The sequence below is a fragment of the Chiloscyllium punctatum genome, chromosome 19, assembly GCF_047496795.1.
Source record: "Chiloscyllium punctatum isolate Juve2018m chromosome 19, sChiPun1.3, whole genome shotgun sequence".
Lineage (NCBI taxonomy): Eukaryota > Metazoa > Chordata > Chondrichthyes > Orectolobiformes > Hemiscylliidae > Chiloscyllium > Chiloscyllium punctatum.
Genome location: NC_092757.1, coordinates 62,245,312 through 62,266,967, shown reverse-complemented (window position 1 = coordinate 62,266,967; position 21,656 = coordinate 62,245,312). Strand labels below are relative to the sequence as shown.

Sequence of the window (21,656 nt, the reverse complement as noted above, 5' to 3'; positions counted from 1 at the left end):
TCCACAGGAACCAGCGGTTTAATAGTTTCTGATCTAGAGCTACAGAATATGAATTTATACACTGACATCTCTGTTTCTTTCCATCACATAAATCTTGGTGTGATACACTTTAAAGTAAATCTTTAACTGGGTCACTGCCTTGCGTTTTTTTTAAATAGATTCCCATTAATTCTCTATCCTGTTAGTTGATGTAAAATGTCATAATATAATTATCAAATATGATGGGATTGTGACAAGGGGATCGTCTGGTGGTGGCTGATGCTGAAGAATTCCTCTGAAATATGAATGAAACCCATGTTGCTGTCTAATCACTTCAAACAGTTACTGAACAACCTGGTTATGAGGCCTGTTTGACATATATGCCAAATGTCAAATATTATTCCCTTGATTATTCACAGCAGCAGGGGTAGATCATTCAGTCCCTTGATCCCATCCCAACATTCAACGAGATTACTGTTGATCTGTACCCCAACTCCATTTATATTCTCCTGATCCATCTCCCTTGCTTTCCTTACTGAAACCGAATGCTAATGGCAGTCTTGAAAACTTCAACTGTCATGACCTAAAACTGTAAATTTACATTTCTTTTCCTGTAGGGATGTGGTAGGCTGCCTCCAATAGCACATGTATAGAATAAAAAAAGCTTTAGACACCATGGGTCTGTAAACCCTCATTTAGTAAGTTTGTTCAATGTTGATGTTTTTTTGATTTTTTTTCACCACAATATCAAAGGGGAAAGAGAAATCTCATTTATTGGGAATATTGTAGGGGATTTATGGAGGATGGGAATCTAGATTGGACAAGCTTTTAGTGGGTAGCTATTACAGTTTAATCAGTGTGGCTCACAGGCATACAGAGATCAAAGTAAATGATCTAGGTTAAGGGTGCCAAGATTACAGAGAATCATTACAGAGCTAGACAGTGGCAGTACAAAGAAGGTTGAATCAGTGGAATATTGAGCTGGAAATTGTTGCAAGTCATCCTGGATATCAGACAGGTAAAAACAAGGACTGCAGATGCTGGAAACCAGAGTTTAGATTAGAGTGGTGCTGGAAAAGCACAGCAGGTCAGGCAGCATCCGAGGAGCAGGAAAATCGACGTTTCGGGCAAAAGCCCTTCATCAGGAATAGAGGCAGGGTGCCTGCAGAGTGGAGAGATAAATGAGAGGGGGGTGGGGGTGGGGAGAAAGTAGGATAGAGTACAATAGGTGAATGGGGGTGGAGATGGAGGTGATAGGTCAGAGAGGAGGGTGGAGCAGATAGGTGGAAAGGAAGATATGCAGGTAAGACCGGTCATGAGGGCGGTGCTGAGCTGGAAGGTAGGAGCTGGGGTGAGGTGGGGGAAGGGGAAATATCAGACAGTCTAATGGCACAGTGATAGTGGTCCAGCTGAGATAGGTATTAGAGGCAGATCTGGGTTTTCAGCATACATCTGAACACTAACTTTTACTCCTTCACCTGCTTCCCCTCCCGGGCTGTGACATTGCCCATGCAGAGAAGGAAGAGGAGACAGCTCAGGGTGGATCTGATGGCGCTGGGGGATGATATGATGTACAGTTTGCCATTTAGATAGAAAAAAATGGAACATTGTAAGGGGAAATCTGATTACACTGGACAGAAGAGTAAAGGGGTCTGAAATACCTTGCTTAAAAATTACTCGTTCTCTTACATTTCAATTATTCAACTCCAAAAGCATTGGCCCAAATGACACCATGCGGAACTTTTTTTTATTTTGTATAATTAAAGATACAGCAAGAATTTACTCTAATTACTCTGACTAATATGCTTAAAAGATATGTATAATGAATGTAATTTTGCTCACAGAAACATGACTGCATTGATGGAAAGTGCCATGTGCAGGTCTGAATAACAATAGAGAATAATAGGCACACAAGAAACAGCTCTCACATAAAGACATAATGTAGGTGTGTGCAGAAATAAAAGATTACAGGCTGAGTAACAACAGATGTTTTTACAACTAGGCTTGGGCCTTATATCCAATCACCATTTGTCAGGTACAGTGTCTGCTGTTCATAGGGAAATATTTCACTGGTCAAAAACAATTTGCAGGAAAATCAAGAAAGCATCAAAAATTAGGAGGGAAGATTATATGCTGTGAGCTTCTAAGAATGCTGTGATACACTAGATAAGAAGGAATAAGACCAATCTAGAGATATGAAAGAAAGAAGGGTCTCAGACACAGAGGGATTATCACAAAGGGTATGAGACACACTGGCAAGGACTGCAGTGCAGTACAGGGCAAGGTACGTGAAGTATGATTTAAGAATAGAAAGGTGAAACAAAGCAAATACAAGAGCCTAGCCAATACTGCAGCATTGACCCAGAACATTACTCTTTCTAAAAAATATTGAAAACAGGGATGGGGAAATCTTTCTGTGTACCAGATAAACATCATTAAATTGAGTATTGTGTCTTTGTGCATTCAAATGATGTCAAAAAGATGTATATGTCAGCAGATTAATGGTTGCAGAATGGGTCAAGCCTTGTTGTGAATCTATCCAGGTATAGATTCGATCACAGTTGGCAACACCTACAAAGGGAGAGCATGGCCTGCGTAGATAGCTGCCAGATATGCTGTTCACAAGTGCAGAGATGTTAACAAGTCCATGAGTTACCTTTGATCCTTTCTCAAGGATATGCTTGGAGTACTCAGATCTTTCCCTCTGCACTAACAATCATAGTTGGAAACAACTTCTTGAGGGGTGTACTGATACATTTTCCAGTACTAGTGATATGTTTTCATAAGAGAAGAAATCTTTGATGCCTCAGTAAGGATAATCTGGAACTCAAGCTCATATTACCACTGTATGTACCTGGAACCCTGCAGTATACATACACCTGTACTTGCATGGCCTTCCAGCCTTCAGTGTTAATGGGTGAATGAGACAGCTCACAACCTCAGTGTTCTGCACGTTCAACTCTGAGCTCAGCTTTTGACTCAAGAATCCTTTCCATTGCATTGTCACATTTTCTCTCTCAAATTGGCTGTCTTGATACTATCTTAAATTTATCAGTCACCTAAATTCTTTATTCATGCCTTTTTCATCTAAAAATACAATGGGGATAATTTTAAGCCTGCAGAAAAAGAAGGACAGAGAGGGTTAGAAATTCAAGCATTTGTAAATGCAACCTCAATCTGCTTCCAACGTGCTCACTTCTGATTTTAGCAGAGGTGCGTTACGATAAGGCCTTTGCACCATTGCTTATGCGCCATGAAATGTAGGAGAGCTCCCCTCATACTCTTCTCCACTATACAGGGTGCCAACCTTATCTGCTTCCTACTCTGCAATTAGATCACCTTCCCTACCACCAAATCTACTGTCTGCTTTACAATGTACTCTCAGTCCACATTATTGGTTTTGCAACTCAGATCTACTCTCAGCCAGCCTTATGCCAGTGCTCCCTCAACTCACCTCACCCAGTTGCCTGATGTCTTTTGTGACACATCAATCTAATTGTGGGAGAAAGGAAAGGGAGCCATTTCCCAACTTTGATCTGATGTGATAGGTCTTTCTGTGGCCCCTAAGTCGAACTCTTTATGGACAGAGAAATTGAATAAAATTCAATCTATCACCAGGCATTCAATTAGCAAATCGCCTAGGATCCTGACTGCTAAAATCTCCCAATTCTCTCCTCCTTTCTTACAATAAATGGCAGTCTCCTTACTCCAAATCTTCCTGGCCTGCATGGGTGGGTGGTAGCACTTATCAGACCACTATATCTGGTTCTGCAGTACTATTCACCTGGTGTCCTATGGAGCAAACCTCTTTAAACTCAAAGTGTCAAGGTTCGATAGGTTACCTTCTATAATCTTCAGCGCATTCAAAGCTCTTTTAAATCGGACTGTCCTGTTGTCCTTATTCTCAGTGATTTACAATGACTTTCAGAGTGTAAATGTGTCAAATGTAACATTATCATCTTTGTGTTTAATTGCTTTGGTGACCTTTTTTTCCCAGCCTTATATTACTGTCCTTCTAATTCCCCAATTGTATAACTCCAGCCTCATAATCACTCACACTATTTACTGATGTTAGTCCTACTCCCTAGGTCCCCATCCCCCTCTTGCAGGTATCTGTCCTAATATAAAATCTTTGTGACTAAGTCTTCAGTGACCCGCCTGAGATTCAGCAAAATGTTCATTTTCCCTCATGCCTCTGAAGTACTTCATGACACTTGTCCAAGTTAAACCTGCTCTTTAAAGGCAGATGTAGAGAGTAAAACAGTAACTCAGTGAAAGGAGGCCTTCAAAAAGGAGTTACTGTGATTCAAGTATAGTCAGACAGATTCCCACGAGGCGGATAATAACCGCATCCAAAACTAGAAGTCCCTGGATGACTAATAATATTGTAGATAAAATTAAACAAGAATAGCAGCCTTATGCTAAACATCCAGGTTGGTAATTCAGTGGAAAACCCAAGGTGAATTCAAAATGTAGGGAGGAGAAAGGGAATAACCGGGGCAAAAAGAATGCATGGTGATAGATTACCAGACAGCATTAAAGGGAACTCAAACTTCTTTTTAAAAGCAGAATTATAAAAGGACAGTCAATGGAACAATGGGCTGATTAGGGGTCAAAACAGAGATCTTCTTGTGCAGGAAGACAGCATGGCTGAGATATTAAATGATCTTTGTCTACCAAAGATAATACTGCCATTGTCACAGTAAGAGGAGGAAGTCAAAAACTTGAACAGGATAAAATGCATAAAGAGGTACTTAAAAGGTTCTCAGCACTAAAAGTAGAAAAATAATTCAGTTTGTTAGGGATGTATCCTAACTTGTTGAGGGATGAGTGTAAATTACACAGGCTCTGACCGTACTTTTAGGTACTAAAGTGGTCTGAGAGGCCTGCAGGATTGCAAAACACTAGATATCTGTTAATGAAAGGAGAGGGCTAAGTTTCACAACTGCAAGGTAATAAGCCTAATGTGGATGGTCAGGAAAATTTTAGAACCAACGATCATAAACAAGTTTATTGAGACTTTGAAAATATAGATTAATAAACAAAAGACTGCATAGGTTTGTTAAAGGTTACTCATGTTTGACAAATTTGGTCATGCTCTTTACTGAAGTCGTGAAGAAGACTGATGATGTAAATGCTGTTGGTTTTGTATATATGAAACATTAAAAGGTGTTTGATAAAGTAACACACAATAAACCCAGATTCAAAATTGAAGATCATGACATTAAAGGGGCAGTGACTACATGACACAACACTGGCTCAGCAACAAAATGCAGAGGGTAGGAGTTTGTATTTCAGACTGGAAGTGATGCTTCCCTGTGTCGGTTTTAGGAACACTGCTGTTTCCGAAACATATTAATGACCGAGACTTAAGCAGAACGGGTATAACATTAACATTTTTAGATAATCCAGACTTGAAAATGTAAACAACATTGTGAAGAACAGTAACAGACTTTAGGAGGAGATAGGAATCTGGTGAAATGGGCACATGTACAGTTTAAGAGATTTATTGCAGAGAAGGTGTGAAACGCATAATTTTAGAAGGAAGAACGAGGAGAAGGAATATAAACTAAAAACATAAAAACAAAAGTAGGAATATTCCATTTAAACCTTCAAGCCTGCACTATCATTCAATAACATCATGGCTGATCTGCTGAGGCCTCATCTCTTCTTCAGTGCCAGCTCCACGTAACCCTCATTTCCCAATATTTCATAATTTATCTATCTTCTCTTAAAGTACGTTCAATGATCTAGTCTGGTACAATTAAAGAGGGCAGGAGTGGGGATTCACATACAGGAATCTGAGAGAAGTGGGGATTTCCAGACAGGAATCTTTGAAGTTGGCAGACCATGTCGAGAAACTGTTAAACAGACACACTAGGTTCCACACTTTGTACATACAGAGTATAGCAAAAAGCAAGTTATGCTAAACCTTTATAAAACACTGGTTAGGACTTTGCTGGAGTGGAGTATTCTGCTCAGTTCTGGGCATCACATTTTAGGAAATATACCAAGGCTTTAAAAAGGGTGTCGAAAAGATTTATTAGAATTGCAGCGTTGGTGAAAGATTTCAATTATGCGGACAGAAAAGAGAAACAGAAAATTGCTATGCTTATGAATTCAATATTTGGAGATGCCGGTGTCGGACTGGAGTGTACAAAGTGGTGGATCCTTCCATATCCACCACAAATTCACCTGCACCTCCACACCCGTCATTTACTGCATCCGCTGCAGCCGATGTGGCCTCCTCTATATTGGGGAAACAGGCCGCCTACTTGCGGAATGTTTCAGAGAACACCTCTGGGACACCTGGACCAACCAACCCAACCACCCCTTGGCTCAACACTTCAACTACCCCTCCCACTCCACCAAGGACATGCAGGTCCTTGGACTCCTCCATCGCCAGACCATAGCAACACGACAGCTGGAGGAAGAGCGCCTCATCTTTCGCCGAGGAACCCTCCAACCACAAGGGATGAACTCTGATTTCTCCAGTTCCCTCATTTCCCCTCCCCCCACCTTGTCTCAGTCCCAACCCTCGAACTCAGCACCACCTTCCTAACCTGCAATCTTCTTCTGACCTCTCCGCCCCCACCCCCACTCCGGCCTATCACCCTCACCTTAACCTCCTTCCACCGATCGCATTTCCAACGCCCCTCCCTCAAGTCCCTCTTCCCTACCTTTTATCTTAGCCTGCTTGGCACACTTTCCTCATTCCTGAAGAAGGGCTCATGCCCGAAACGTCGATTCTCCTGCCCCTTAGATGCTGCCTGACCTGCTGCGCTTTTCTAGCAACACATTTTCAGCTCTGATCTCCAGCATCTGCAGTCCTCACTTTCTCCTAAAACTCACACAACACCATGTTATAGTCCAACAGGTTTAATTGGAAGCACACTAGCTTTTGCAGTGTTGCTCCTTTATCCACTAACACCTGATGAAGGAGCGACGCTCCGAAATCTAGTGTGCTTCCAATTAAACCTGTTGGACTATAGCCTGGTGTTGTGTGATTTTTAACTATGAATTCAATGTCTGAAAGGATGGTGGTAGTGGAATAAAATTTAATTATGGCTTTTTTTACAGGAAATTTGAGAACAATTAGAAGGGGTAAAGCTTTGGGGCTATGGGGAAAGAGCAGGCTACAGTACTGGGATAGCTCATTCAAAAGGACTGGCATCAATTTGATGGGTCAAATGGTCTCATTCTATTTTGTATCATTTTGTAATAATTGTTGTTTTAATGCCAAGCCAAGTTGGCATTAAACATTGAGTCAAGATGGAAGGCTCAACATATTTAGCAGTGTGCAATGTGGGAGACAACTAGTCCAGAGGACAAACTCTTTAATATTTGCTTCCATTTAGGATTATTTTGGCAATCTCATTTGAAGGACATGAAGAAAGGCTGAAGTGAAATACTGAACTCTCACAATGATACATAGAGAGGATTTTCTGAGGCTGAGTTATAGCATGCTTTTGTGTGGACTAAAGATGTTTCTCTTTACACCTAATTAATTCTGTACATTTCCTGCAATTGCTGATGGAAAGCATAGATCTAACGTTACTTAATCAATGCTGTAATGAGCCTGGGGGTGTTTAATTTGAGGGCTGTGGGGCTGCTTCTTTTGAGGTGTTTGATTTTCCCATTCCTGTGAATCTGAGAGAAAAAAAACACTTGTGATTACTGCACATAGAAAGCAAAAAGCTTACTGAGTTAAATCAGGATTAAGTAATGAATGCTGATCTGGGGTTTACTCAGTTCTGTGCTATGATAGGGGCAATAAAGAGATTCAGACAGGGTACAGATAAGGCAGACAGTAATTGAGCCTCCAATTGAACTTACTGATCACAGCCACAATAAGACGCTGCATTGCAAGAGCTTGTTCCAAAATGCTGCAGTTAATTTGTTAAATTGTGCTGGCAAAGTGATGTATTAACGTCAGACTCTCTGAATAGCAGCTCAGTCAGATTACACTCAGTCGATACATATGTCAATTGCTGTTCCTATAAACTAAAAAGCAATTTCCATTTCAATGTCTTATTATACGTACACAAACTAGGTACAACAATCATTTCTGTGACCACAAAATAATGTGAAGCGGGGCTGGAAGCAAATGTTGGGTGTAACTGCCACAATTGTGGGCGGCACGGTGGCACAGTGGTTAGCACTGCTGCCTCACAGCGCCAGAGACCCGGGTTCAATTCCCGCCTCAGACGACTGACTGTGTGGAGTTTGCACGTTCTCCCCGTGTCTGCGTGGGTTTCCTCCGGGTGCTCCGGTTTCCTCCCACACATCCAAAGATGTGCAGGCCAGGTGAATTGGTCATGCTAAATTGCCCGTAGTGTTAGGTAAGGGGTAGATCTAGATGTAGATGTAGGGGTAGGGGTACGGGTGGGTTACGCTTCGGCGGGGCGGTGTGGACTTGTTGGGCCGAAGGGCCTGTTTCCACACTGTAAGTAATCTAATCTAGTCTAAAAAAAATTCTATCAGAGTGGACTGGCTGAATGGCTCATCCAGAGGGGAGGACACAAAACTCAACAAACCTTTCATTGAGAAGCAGCACACCCATGTTTCTTGTTTTCTTCAAAGCAATAATAAATCACCCTTTGTAAGCCAGACATTTGTATCCTGAGTATTATAAAGCATAATATAATGGGGAGGGCGATAGTTTCTAACCATTTGGAGAGGGGTTCTTTGACCAAAACGGTTTAAACTGTAGTCTTATCATAGAGATTGTCACATATCTCCTGCGTTTGCAAATGAAGTCTGGATATAGATGCAGGGTTTTTTTGTGGAGGTTCATCCCATGCTTCATCACACAATCCAGATGCAGGACTCTGTGCTTTACAGTCTATTCCCTGAGACGCACACCAAGGCAAACATTGGTTGTGCCTGGAAGGCCATCAACCCCGTGAAAAACGCTGTTTGATCTGCTTGAACCTTGACGGTCTTCCCGTGCAATAAGTTGACCTTGACTAAGTGTTGCAGACTGACACATTCTAAGGTCCAGGACTACATGCTGAGGGATGTATGAAAGGTTAGAGTATCTACCACCGTGGCGCAATGAGGAAAGATTATTGTCTAACGTCTTTCTACTGAAGTGTAATTGGGGTGAGTTTAGTTACCGGACCCTCCTTAGACAGTGGTCTTTCTCCACTGCACCTTGGTGGCATCTACCCCATGCCTTCGTACATCCCTCAGAATCCTGGACCTTAGAAGGTGCCAGGCTGCAAGACTTAGTCAAGGTCAACTCTGAGCATTGGAAGACCAACATGTTTGAACAGATCAAATAGCACTTTTCACCAAGTTGCTGGGCATCCAGGTTATCAGAACTGCCCACTTCCTCAAATGTTTGTAAATACAGTCTTATCTATGTGAGAAATGTCTTGGGTTTGTTTGTTCTTCAATACATAAAGACAGTACAGAATCAAAATGTTCTAGTAAGTGGGCAGCATAGTGGTTAGCACTGCTGCTTCACAGCACCAGAGACCCGGGTTCAATTCCCGCCTCGGGTGACTGACTGTGAGGAGTTTGCACATTCTCCCCGTGTCTGCGTGGGTTTCCTCCGGGTGCTCCAGTTTCCTCCCAGAGTCAAAAAATGTGCAGGTTAGGTGAATTGGCCATGCTAAATTGCCCGTAGTGTTAGGTGAAGGGGTAAATGTAGGGGAATGCGTCTGGGTGGGTTGCGCTTCGGTGGGTCGGTGTGCACTTGTTGGGCCGAAGGGCCTGTTTCCACACTGTAAGTAATTTTAAAAAAAGTATGTATATAGAGATATCTTTATGAATAAGTTATATTTGAAATAAAACAAATAATGTACAATAGCATGTCAAAGACAATGGTTTTCTAATTCCCCACAAAGATCTTAACAATTCCATAAACTCCCTGCTAATTAGAAATTGAACAGTAAATTTACAGTTAAATGTTAAGATTATTATGGACCACACCAGACACCTCAATGTTTTAAGAAGGTAGCCTAGACCTTAACTTGGGGCGGTACAGTGGCTCAGTGGTTAGCACTGCTGCCTCACAGCACCAGGGTCCCAGGTTCAATTCCAACCTCTGACTGTCTGTGTACAGTTTGCATATTCTCCCCTTATCTATGTGGGTTTCCTCCAGGTGCTCTGGTTTCCTCCCACAGTCCAAAGATGTGCAGGTCAGGTGCATTGGCTGTACTAAATTTCCCGTAGTATTAGGTGCATTAGTCAGAGGGAAATGGGTCTGGATGGGTTACTCTTAGGAGGATCGGTGTGGACTTGTTGGGCTGAAGGGCCTGTTTCTACACTGGAGGGAATCTAATGGAAGGGAGGAGGGTTCTTATCTGGCGTAGAACAGAAAAGTGCCATCTGCCATAATCTGCTCTTTCATTAAAGAGAGAGGTGACTAACGGTGAGTTTACCTCAGGGTCACCATGCCTCAGGCAAGGGGCATGGTTGACAAAATCGGACCTTTATGGTGACCTCAGCTGATGTGAGAACCCATGCTGTTGGTTTTACTCTGCATCATAAAATAGCCATCCACCCAGCTGAGCTGACCACACACCAAAGCAAGTGTAAACAGGGTTTCAATGTTGCTCTACTTTAAACTATGCACTGCAAGAATAGATAGGGACTCTTCCTCATCCTCTGTCAATATTACTCTAATAACAACGTGTCCAACAAGTATAGGGTATTTCTTGGTGCCCTTTGAATCTGTGTACAACCTTTTTGTTGAGCCTCCATATGGTTGTATGATTGGGATTGGAACCTCATCATATAGATCATAATTAATGACAGTGTTGTGTGACCTTCTGTTTCGATTAAATGCATTGAAACTCAATCTTTACTGCTTCTTCTAAGATCATTTTACTTCTTCAAACTATGAAAGCTCATTTAATCATTTTCTGCTGGTTACATGTGATGATGCGAAGGTGCTTGAAAGAGGTTCTGGGATTTACATATTAATGAACTGAAACCTGCAACCCATTCTAAAAGATGAAAGACTTAACAACAATCTAGGTTTGTTCAATACATCATATCAGTTGTGTGACACTCAGATCTTTTGCTATAAATGTTGTGCCTTATGATCCTGATCCACAGCTACCTGATGAAGGAGCAGCACTTTGAAAGCTAGTACTTCCAACTAAACCTGGTGTTGTGTGAGTTTTAACTTCTGGTTATAATATAATGAATTAAATAAGGATGGAGTTCCAAATTTACTGAATTGAATTCAGACCCGGATGAGTTAAAAATCAACTTCAGATTTTTGTACCCAACTAATTGGTACATCATATCCAGTGGCAGCCTTGGTTTGGGGCACAACTTGTTACAAGAAAGCTTCTGTTTACTAAGTGGAAAATTGGGGTCAACATCAACAAAACAAAATCTAACAGAGGAACACAGATTGGTAGTGGGATAGATAGACTGCAGGGTCAAATATGATAGAAATATTCTTCAATTGGATAGAATTATTTTTATTTAAAAAATAAAAAAAAGTGCCCTGTCTTCCCCAAGATATTTAGGACAGAATCTGGGGTATTCCCCTGTGGGATGGCATACTTGCCTTGGATAATGGTACAGTGAAATATTGCACATGAGTCAATGCTGTTCATTTGGAAATAACACATGACATCTCACTCAAGGCATCAAACCACAGAAATGTACAGAAATTTACCTCTGGAGCCATTAAAGAAATGAGGAAAGACTTGGCTGCACTGTTCAAAGAGCTGGCCTAGTAACTCCTATTATTGTTTGTCAAACATCCTTCCTCCAAGCTGTTTCTTACTTCAGACCAAATGAAGTTATAACTTAAACTAAGAGTCCAGCAAGTACAGGGTTAAATACCAGAATGTGTTGAGAGCTTATCTGCTGTAACTAAACAGGTCATCATTATCTGTGGTAAATGAAGTTGGCAGGGAGTAGGCACATTTAGTTCTTTTTGTCTGGTGGCACATTCTATAATCAGTGATAAAATTCCATCATCTCCCTCCCCATTCACAGTGGGAAGTGTTGCTGAGCTAAAAACACACAATACAATTCTGTTAGATAGAATTTTGTTAACAACAATCACTGGATAAATGATAGAATTAGCTCTCTTGCGTGTGCCCACAAAAGTTGAAGTCCCATTCCCTTTTACACCAGTTGCAAAGATAACACATAAATCTATTATTTGGGATATAGTACAGGACACTTGAAAAATTATAATTAGGCAAAATCAATAGCAGTTTATAAAAAAGTAAATCAAATCTGCTGAGTTGTTTGAGGAAGTAACCAGCCAGGTGGAAAAGGGGTAATCTTAATAATGGTCAAGTCAAATTTATATCTTCAAAAAACATTGATAAAGTGCCACATATGGGGTTTATTATACTAAATTAGGGTTCATGGGTTTGGCGGCAATACATGATCACGGATTGAAAATTGTTTAAGGAATAGAAAGCCGAAAGCAGAGCAATTTTAAGTTGGCTGGCTGTAATTATAGGTTATTGTAAAGTCAAGGCTTGGGCTTCAGTTATTTACAAATGATATGAATGACTTGAATTAGAGCACCAAGTGTAACATATCCAAGTTTCCTGAGAAGATTAAATGGGAAAGTAATCTCTGAAGAGAAAGAATGAGGCTACCAAGGGATGCAGATGACTTGGGTTTGAGGGCAAGATCATGACAGTTGGAATAACATGTGAGAATTATGAAATTATTTATTTTGAAAGGGAAAAACAGACAAAATTATTTTTTTTTAAACTGTGACAGACTAGGAAACAAACCAGGTCTATGGGACCTGGATGTCCTTCTATTTCAAACACAGAAAACTAACATGCATACACAGCAAGAAATTAAGACAACAAATGCTATGTTACCTTTTATTGCAAAGTTAGGGAATGTGAGAATAGGGAAATCCTGGTAAAATTGTGAAGAGTCTTAGAAAGGCTACACATTGAGGATTACCGAAGGAAGACTTTACTTGCATTGAAAAGAGAAAACTGTAAGTTCACTAATTTCTAGTAATGCTCAAATCTCAAATGTGTGGCATTTGAATTCACCCAGAAATCCCATTGGGAAATCTTGGGAAAATTCATTTAAAGGAGTGACCAATTTGCAAAAATCACTCCTGTGACTTGAAAGGGCATCAATTATTGTTGCTGTTCCTCCAATCACAGGCTAGTCATTCCTTGTCTGTGCCTTTCCAGCAGGAAATGTAAGGGAGAAGAAGCTTGTGATTGGAACAACAAGATGGGAGGCTGCAGTCAGAGGTCACTGGGGGAATTGAAAGTGAGGCTGCTGGGCCTAACAGTGCATCCAGGGAGAGAGATGAGTGAAGCCAAGGTGCAAGACCAGAGAGCAAGACAGGCGAGACCAAGGCTTGGAGTGCATGACTGGGGACTTAGACGGAAAGTGAGATTGTGAAATGGGAAGGAGGGAAGTTTCAAAGTGGAGACTGAGGGATTGCAAAGAAGAAGAGGTGCTGTTAAGGGGAAGTGAAGAGCTGCAAAGATTGGCACAAGTCTGAAAGGGGACAGAGAGGCTGGTCAGAGGGGAAAACAGTTCTTTACTTTTTAAAAAAGCTACCCCTGAAAAAGTGAATTGAAGTAATGAATTCCATGCAAATTATTGTGGAATCTCCTGATTCAAGGGTTTAGGAGATGCTACAAGGGGAAGAAATGTAGTGGATGGTATTGCAAGGAACATTGTAAGCAGGTGGGTATAGTTTAGCTTGGCACTCTGTTTGGCATGGATTGGTTGGACTGAAGGGTCTGTTTCCATGCCATATGACTATGTTGTTATCAAATCTCAAAACATCTTATGTACTACGAATTATGTGAGGTGACTCTGTTGAAGACAAACATTCAACTGTTTAGCTGGGACCACGCTAGTCTGCAGAAAGTGTTTGGTGTGATGGCTTTTTGAGTATAGAAGTGTCTGATAATTTTTGTTAAAAAGTAACATTTGTTGCTACCTTGTGTATGTTGATTTATCCAATTTAAATAGCGCCGTGGCTAGGAAAATAATGCATTTCTTGTGTGCTGAGCTTTAACTTTTATCCATGATGCTTCTTAGGGTTACTGATAAATTCTCCTAACTCTGCTTTTATAGTCCAAATGCCCCATTTTTCAAAGCAAATTCAGAAAGTATTGTTAAGAATAACTGCATCGCATAATGAAGGAGTCAGTGAGACTGAGAAAGGTTGAAAACCAAAAACACACACCTGAACATCAGAAAGTAGTCCTCGAGAAATCATAAAAGGAATCATTAAATAAAATTCAGCCCTGATGAAGGGATAATCCTGTGAATTGAGATTTAATATGCTTGGTCTCTAATTGCTAGAATTTAGAAGAAATAAGGGATCACATTGAAACATGAAAAACTCAAAGGGTTTAACAGAATTGTTGCTGGAGGGATGTTTTCCCTGGCTGGGAAGTTTGGAACAAGAGGTCACAGTCTCCAAATTTGTTGGTTTTCCACTTAAGACCATGAATAGAAAATTCTTTACTCAACAAGTTTGTGCATCTTTAGAATTCTTTGCCCCAGACATCTTTAGATATCTTTGCACCAGTGAATGTAAGACAGTGTTCCATAGCTTTTTGAATACTACTTAAAACAAAATGAGATATAGTGATAGTACAAGCAGATGCAGTGGAGGTAGAACATCAGCCAAGATTGTACAATGGCAGAGCAAGCTCGAACAGCTGAATGGCCTATTCCTGTACCTATTGTTTATGTTCTTTCTCCAATTGGTAAACTTGTCGTCTGAGCATTGCATGCCAGAATTGCCCATTGCACGTCAGAACTGTAATGCATGTACTGCTTTACCTTCATTTTGATTCAACAGTTGTGCTCCCTCGAAAATGATTTCAGATTTAAACAGTTACATTCCAGTTTTACCATCACCATCAATCTTAAGACATTTCTCATGATGAAAACATTTTTAGAAAGCTAAACAATAAACCACGTTACATAAAGCACCCAATAGTAACTGCAACACCTGCTTCACATATCACAAGGGACTGGCAGCATCCCAACCAGCAGCATTTATTGTCTGTAGAACCAATTACTTCATGTTTGTTCTTTGCTGCCAATAGTTCTTAAATGATTGTTGACAATTTTCCCACTGAATAAAGAGCCGAGTCCTGATGTAATACACTTAAGGTCTTTTGTCACTGCTGGTACATAATGAAAATACATAATCACTGCCATTCTGACTCTCTGATTATTCATAGGTTTTATTCAAAGGATAGTATTAGTGAGGCAGTAATTCAGCCCAGTCATTGAGTTGCCCTCAGGACATTAATAGTCAGGTCAGGAGCATGTGTCTGGAGTCACATGCAGGCTAGACCTGTAGGACAGCAGTTTTCCTTCTCAAAGGGATATTGGTTCACTAATCACTTTCATGGCTGCTGTTAAAGTGTGAGAACACAAATTATGACTTTGTTTTACAACTTTGACATGTCTAAAAGGAGACAAGATGTTATAGTTTTTTATGTTGCTCTTGTCAGAACTAGGATGCAAGAAACAAACTTAAAAAGAAGCATACCAATTTATACAGCATGAGAAGAGGCTGCTAGTTGGTTTGAGCATCACTGCCATACAGCCAGGGTGGAGGTATACACTGGCAATGGGGGCAGTGACCAAGAAAGTAAAATTATATTATTTATTAGGAGAGTGAGATACTATTTGGGAGGAATGTGGGTAAGGTTCTACACCAGTCTGGGAAAAATTGTTTGAATTGTTTCTATAAGAGGTTCCATGTTCAGAACAAACCACACCTTGGATAAAACACAGGACATACGTTTACCTGATTCTCAGGAAGGAACAATGTAAGAGCAGATTCAGGGTCCAGTGAAGACTATGAATAACATGCATATTTACTCCATGATATGCCAGAACAGTGAACCATTCACACTACATTACCAACAGCAGTGAAGGCCATCACTAGTTCCAATTGTTACAATTAAAAAAAACACTGATGTACCCGTACCATAGGAAACAGTCACGATGCCATTCTAATGTACAAGCAGCCAGTAACTGAAGTCTGTTTCATCACTCATCCGCCCATATTCACTTCAGCAGATGTAGCTAGTTTTACTGCACTGCTATTTTATTTTAAAGCACAACTAACCAGTTATGTTCGCAGTAACAACTAGAGGACATCTCAAAATAGGAAGGGAAAGTATTTCAGTAACATTAACCATGCATGCTGAGTGCAGAAAGCAATACAGATTACTGAATGTGGATCATATATTGAGTAGAATTGAATAGAATATAGAACAGCAATTAAGTTTTATAAGTTAGAGGGTACACATTTTTGGATTATCAAACAGGGCAGACTGGCTGGCTAAGTCCTCAACCATGTTGTCAATAATGGCAAGAGACATCATTACAGAATTCTGTACCCTGGCAAAGATCAGATGCAACAATGCTCAGAAACATACCAGAGCCTCACAATGAAGATTGCAAAAATCAATTTGCATGTTTGCTAAAGCAAAATACTGCAGGAGCTGGAAGTCTGAAATTGAAACATACAAAAATATAGGAACATCCAGCAGACCAAGCAGCATCTCTGCAATGTGAAACACAGTTAACATTTCAGGTTGATGGTGTTTCCTGAGAATTGTCCTAATGAAAGGTCAGCCACCTGAAACATTAACTCTGATTCTCTCTCCACAGATGCTATATATTTCCAGTTCATTTGTTTGTATTTCTGAATGGGGATCATAATATGTCATAACACAGCAGGCAAAACTGAACAGTATGCTTCATATTGATGCCAATGGCAAGAAAAGACAGGAGGTCAATAGGAGCCAATAGCAGCTGATGAGTCACTGCTGCAAAGGACAATTCATTTCCCATAACTTCTTATCTACTCTGTAATTATTCAGTATCATTTCCCATTGGACAGATTTACAATCAGCAATCTGCTGGTTCCTTTACGTGTTTAGTTTTGCCTAAGAACTGAATGTTTGAATTGATGTCTCACTGACTGTTTGCAGCATAAAAGAATGACAAACTAGACAGCATATTCCAAGCGGCAAAATTTTATTTGGTGACAATGCACAGTGCAGTAAGTCTTCAAGGGGTATGATTTTGCAACTTCACCTGTTATTTTTGCCCATATATCCTACTCTGAAGTGATTTCCTCATAGGGATAGTTATTGAGGATGACCATTGAGCCAATTGACACCATTGATTTAGATACCAATTGCATCCGTGGCTAATTTTCACACACTTCAATTTTTTATTTTGCCTGACAGTTTCCTCTTTTCTGCAGAGGGTCCTGTAGCGACCTGCGCAGGACATTGTGGTGACCCAGCACTGAAGCTGGTGTTACTGCCATTGGACTGCATGGAGGCATTTTCAGGCCTGCTGTAGCTCGAGACCATCTCCTATTGATACTCACTCATTCAACAAGAGGCCTGTCCACAAGATCTCCTAAACTCCCCTAAGCATTTAATTTATCTAATCTTATTGAGCCCCTTCCCAAGGTAGCACTATATCAGTGGTTGATGGATGTCAGATAAACCAAAGTGCCACACAGTTCCTGGCTGCTCCAGACCAGAGAGCTGTTCCAATAACAAACTGTGTTCCCTGTGAATGAGATGGATTTTATTTTTAAATGTGCACTTCCACTTGCTATTCATGGAAGGAGCCCACCATTAAATATTCCATCACCCACACACATACATCAACCATGTACATCCTGGATAGGAGCAAGAGAGAGTTCGGATACTGGAGAAACAGAGAGGGGCTCAAACCAAAATATGAATATTGTTTTTCAAAAGGGGAGAGGTAAAAAAAAGATCTAGCAATCGAAGGGGCGTCTACACGACTTGTTTCTGTGACTGTCTTTCCAAATCAAACACTTAGAATCAATGTGATTTCACGGGTCACGGAGACTAACTGACAGCGAGGGTGAAACCATCAGGTGAAAGCTGTGTGGGTGGCTGCATGTGTAACTCCCCAGACCGGGCTCCATTCTCTTGAACTAGATTCACGTCTTGGTCCAGATGTGCTCCATAGAGCCGGCTACTGTGAGGAGGGGTTGGGGAAGACGGCCGATTCTGATTCCCCTGCTGTAGGGTTTTTTTGGGGGAAGGGGCGAACAGGAGGTGGGCTGGTGGTGCTGGACCGAGCGTCGAGCTGCAAGACAATCTGATTAAACTGCAGCAACACTCGCCAGTCTGGGGGTGGGTGGAGGAAAGAGACTGAGGAATGGAGGGGTTAGCTGCTCAATATTCACCCGACGACCCGGCTCAGATCAATCACAGGCTTTTTACCTGCAGCCCCCTATGTGACTCAGAGCCAGAGAGCACAGCACTGGCCAACGCCAGTACTCAGGGACCTCTGCTCTGAGTGAGGCTGCGGGCACGGCTCTCTCTCTCTCTCTCTTTCTCACTCTCTCTCTCTCTCTCTCTCACACACACAGACACACACAGATCGGGTGAAGCTTCACGATCCCTGAGGCAGACCAGTCTCAAGCCTGTGATATGCAGGGCTGCGGTGAAAGTTCGGCTCTATTCCCCCCCTCCTCCTGGGCTCCCTATGCCCACGGCACGTCTTTGCAAAGCGATGTGTCCAGGGCGATATCAAACCGGATGCTTTACCCCGGACTGCAGCAGCTCATCAAAAAGCCCCGCAGCCAGGGCACCTCCCCAAGCCCCGTTAGACAGACACACACACACACACACACACACTCAGCATCCTCCTCTCCAGCAGGCTTGGGGATACTCACAGCCCGCAGCTCCTGGGTACGATCCTTCATCTCGGCTCGGAGTGTCTCTGCTCGAACCGTCCACACAGCAGCAGCAGCAGCAGCAGCAAGAGGAGGATGTCAACGCCGGGCTCTGCGGCTTCTCTCCCCCACTCACCAGGCGAGAGAGGCGGCTCCAAACACTGCCAGCTGCCGGCAGAGCGCATGTCGGGGCGGAGCTCCTATCAGCTCACTCCAGCTCACAGGGGAATGAAACCAGAAAGAGAGAGATTAAAAAAAATCATTACATTCCACACCCCCCCCCCCCCCCCCCCCCCCCGACATCGAAAACTGACACAGGATGCTGCAACTTACAGAACGATACATGGATTCACACGGAGCACATGGTGTAACAGTGACATTAACACAGGTTGAAAATAACCACAACACATTGTGAAATTAACACAACACACGATGGATTTAACAGCGCAATTAAGGCGACACATGGTGGAATTGACAGTGAAACACTGTAAAATTAACACACAATGAGATTAATAGTTGAAAATAAGTACAGCATACGATGAATTGAACACAAAGTGAAATTTACACCGCACATGAAATTAACGGCGGAACCGACAAAACGCGAAAACCGCAGTCCATGGTCAAACTAACATAAAGACAAAATTATAGTGAAATAAGTACATCGATATTTCAGTACGAGCGAGGTGCATGGCAGGAAAGATGAAGTCCTCGAGATAGATTTTAAAGAGCTGGGAAAGGATTGAGAAAATAGGACCTCAAAGGTTTTCAAATCTCAAATCCTGAAATCTGCAGATAAATCCAGGTGTAATATGCTGGTGAATACAGAAATTGGTGGGCAGTGCCGTTGAATGTGTGGCTGTGGAGGTGGTGCAGAAGGGTTGCTTAAGATTCCTGGGACATTGCAAGGGAGACAGAACCTGTACCCAAAGGGGGCTGAAACATACATCTTGTCAGACCATGATTTGGAGATGCCGGTGTTGGACTGGGGTGGACAAAGTTAAAAAATCACACAACACCAGGTTATAGTCCAACAGGTTTAATTGGAAGCACACTAGCTTTCGGAGGGATGCTCCTTCACCTGATGAAGGAGCGTCGCTCCGAAAGCTAGTGTGCTTCCAATTAAACCTGTTGGACTATAACCTGGTGTTGTGTGATTTTTAACCTTGTCAGACCAGTTTGCTAGCACATACAGGAAGAGTTTAATTGAGCTTGGTGGGTTGGGACCTGTGTATAGATTCAGAAGAACGAGAAGCAAAGCTGGAAATATCCCAGAGTGTAAGTGTGTGCTGGACATTGAGTCAACTTAAGGAGGAGATGGACAGATTTTTCAACAGTATTGGGTTGAAGTGTTGTGGAGAGTGGGCAAGAAAGTAGAGTTAAGGCTGAGATGTGATCAGCTCTGAATAGTGCGGCAGGCTCAAGGGGCTGAATTGCCTATTCCTGCTGTGTTCTTAGATTCTTATGTGCTTTGCAATTAAGTAAACCAATATGACAGGCCAGTGAAGCAAAGGCTGAGAGAATAGAAAACATGGGAGTTGTTCAGTGATTAGTAACATATACTTCAGAATAAGGAGTTTACTAAGGCAGTGGATGTGTTCTTGAGAATCACTCATTGTTGTGGTCTGGAATCACAGGAGGCCAAACCAAGTAAAAACAACAGATTTCCCTTGTCAGATGGTTTTACAGCAATCAATGATAGAGATCATAATGATCCTTACTGACCCCTGTTTCGCTAACTGAACTAAAATCCACCAGTTACCATGGTGGAATTATGATGTGTAAACCCTTATTGGAACATTAGTCTGGGCGTCTGGATTATTTGTCCATGATTCCAACTAAACTACTATTATTGCAGTTATTACTGAAGCATGCATCCAGATAGGACAGGAATGGCAGCTCAACATTCCTGAATATTAGATTTTCAGGCAGGGTGGGGAGAAGGATAAAAATAGAGATGGGGTTACAAAATGAGCTCAGGAAATAATTTTAGATGTTGTGCAAGAAGGGACATTAAATGAGTTGAATAAGGTAATCTGAAGAGGGAAAATCAGGGTAATCACATCACAACCCATATAGACACATACTGTATTCATCCAAACAGTCAGAGGGAGATAGAACAACAAACATATGGGTGAACTGCTGTGGTGAGAGCTAATAGGGCAGCAATACTAAGGGATATCAACTGGGATAGATATAATTCAGGCATAAAATCCTTAAAACATATTGAAAAAAAACTGGTTTAGCCAGCACATTGCAAAGTTAGCGAAAGAAGGGACAGTTTTAAATTTAGTTTTAGGACATAAATTTGGGCAGGCAGAAGGTACATTGTTGGAAGGACATTTTGGTTGTATTGATTGTAACTCAGAGTTAGAGTAGTTATGCAAAGGATAATGTCAAAACAGGAGAAAATGTTTTAAATTGGAGGAAAGGTGATGTTACTAAGCTAAAATATGATTTGGCAGAAGTAAATTGAGTAATTAAACAGCAGTCAACCTATATTCATTAGTAAATAAATTATTGGAAAAAGCTTTGAGAGATAACAGAAGTGATCATTTGGATAAGCAGGAATCAATCAAGGACTTTGAGAATAGATTTACAAGAATGTTGCCAGGGTTGGAGTATATGAGCTAGGGGGAGAGGCTGAACAGGCTGGGGCTATTTTCCCTGGAGCGTCGGAGGCTGAGGGGTAACCTTGTAGAGGTTTACAAAATTATGAGGGGCATGGATAGGATAAATAGGCAAAGTCTTTTCCCTGGGGTCATGAAGTCCAGAACTAGAGGGCATAGGTTTAGGGTGAGAGGGGAAAGATATAAAAGAGACAGACCTAAGGTGCAACTTTTTCACAAGGGGGTGGTATGTGTACGGAATGAGCTGTCAGAGGAAGTGGTGAAGGCTGGTACAATTGCAACATTTAAGAGGCATTTGGATGGGTATATGAATAGGAAGGGTTTGGAGGGACATGGGCCAGGTGCTGGCAGGTGGGACT

General features: G+C 41.6%; 1 protein-coding gene across 7 annotated transcripts in view; it reads right to left on the bottom strand.

The window, feature by feature from the left end:
* LOC140491405 (syntaxin-1A) overlaps positions 1-18,848 on the bottom strand; it is a 264,150-nt gene extending 245,302 nt beyond the window's left edge. For all 7 annotated transcript variants that reach the window (XM_072589539.1, XM_072589538.1, XM_072589537.1 and 4 more), the window contains exon 1: positions 18,671-18,848. In XM_072589539.1, the coding sequence (XP_072445640.1) occupies positions 18,671-18,700 (30 nt within the window). In that variant the 5' untranslated portion in view covers positions 18,701-18,848. The remainder of the gene's footprint in view (positions 1-18,670) is intronic.
* Positions 18,849-21,656: the final 2,808 nt, after the last annotated feature.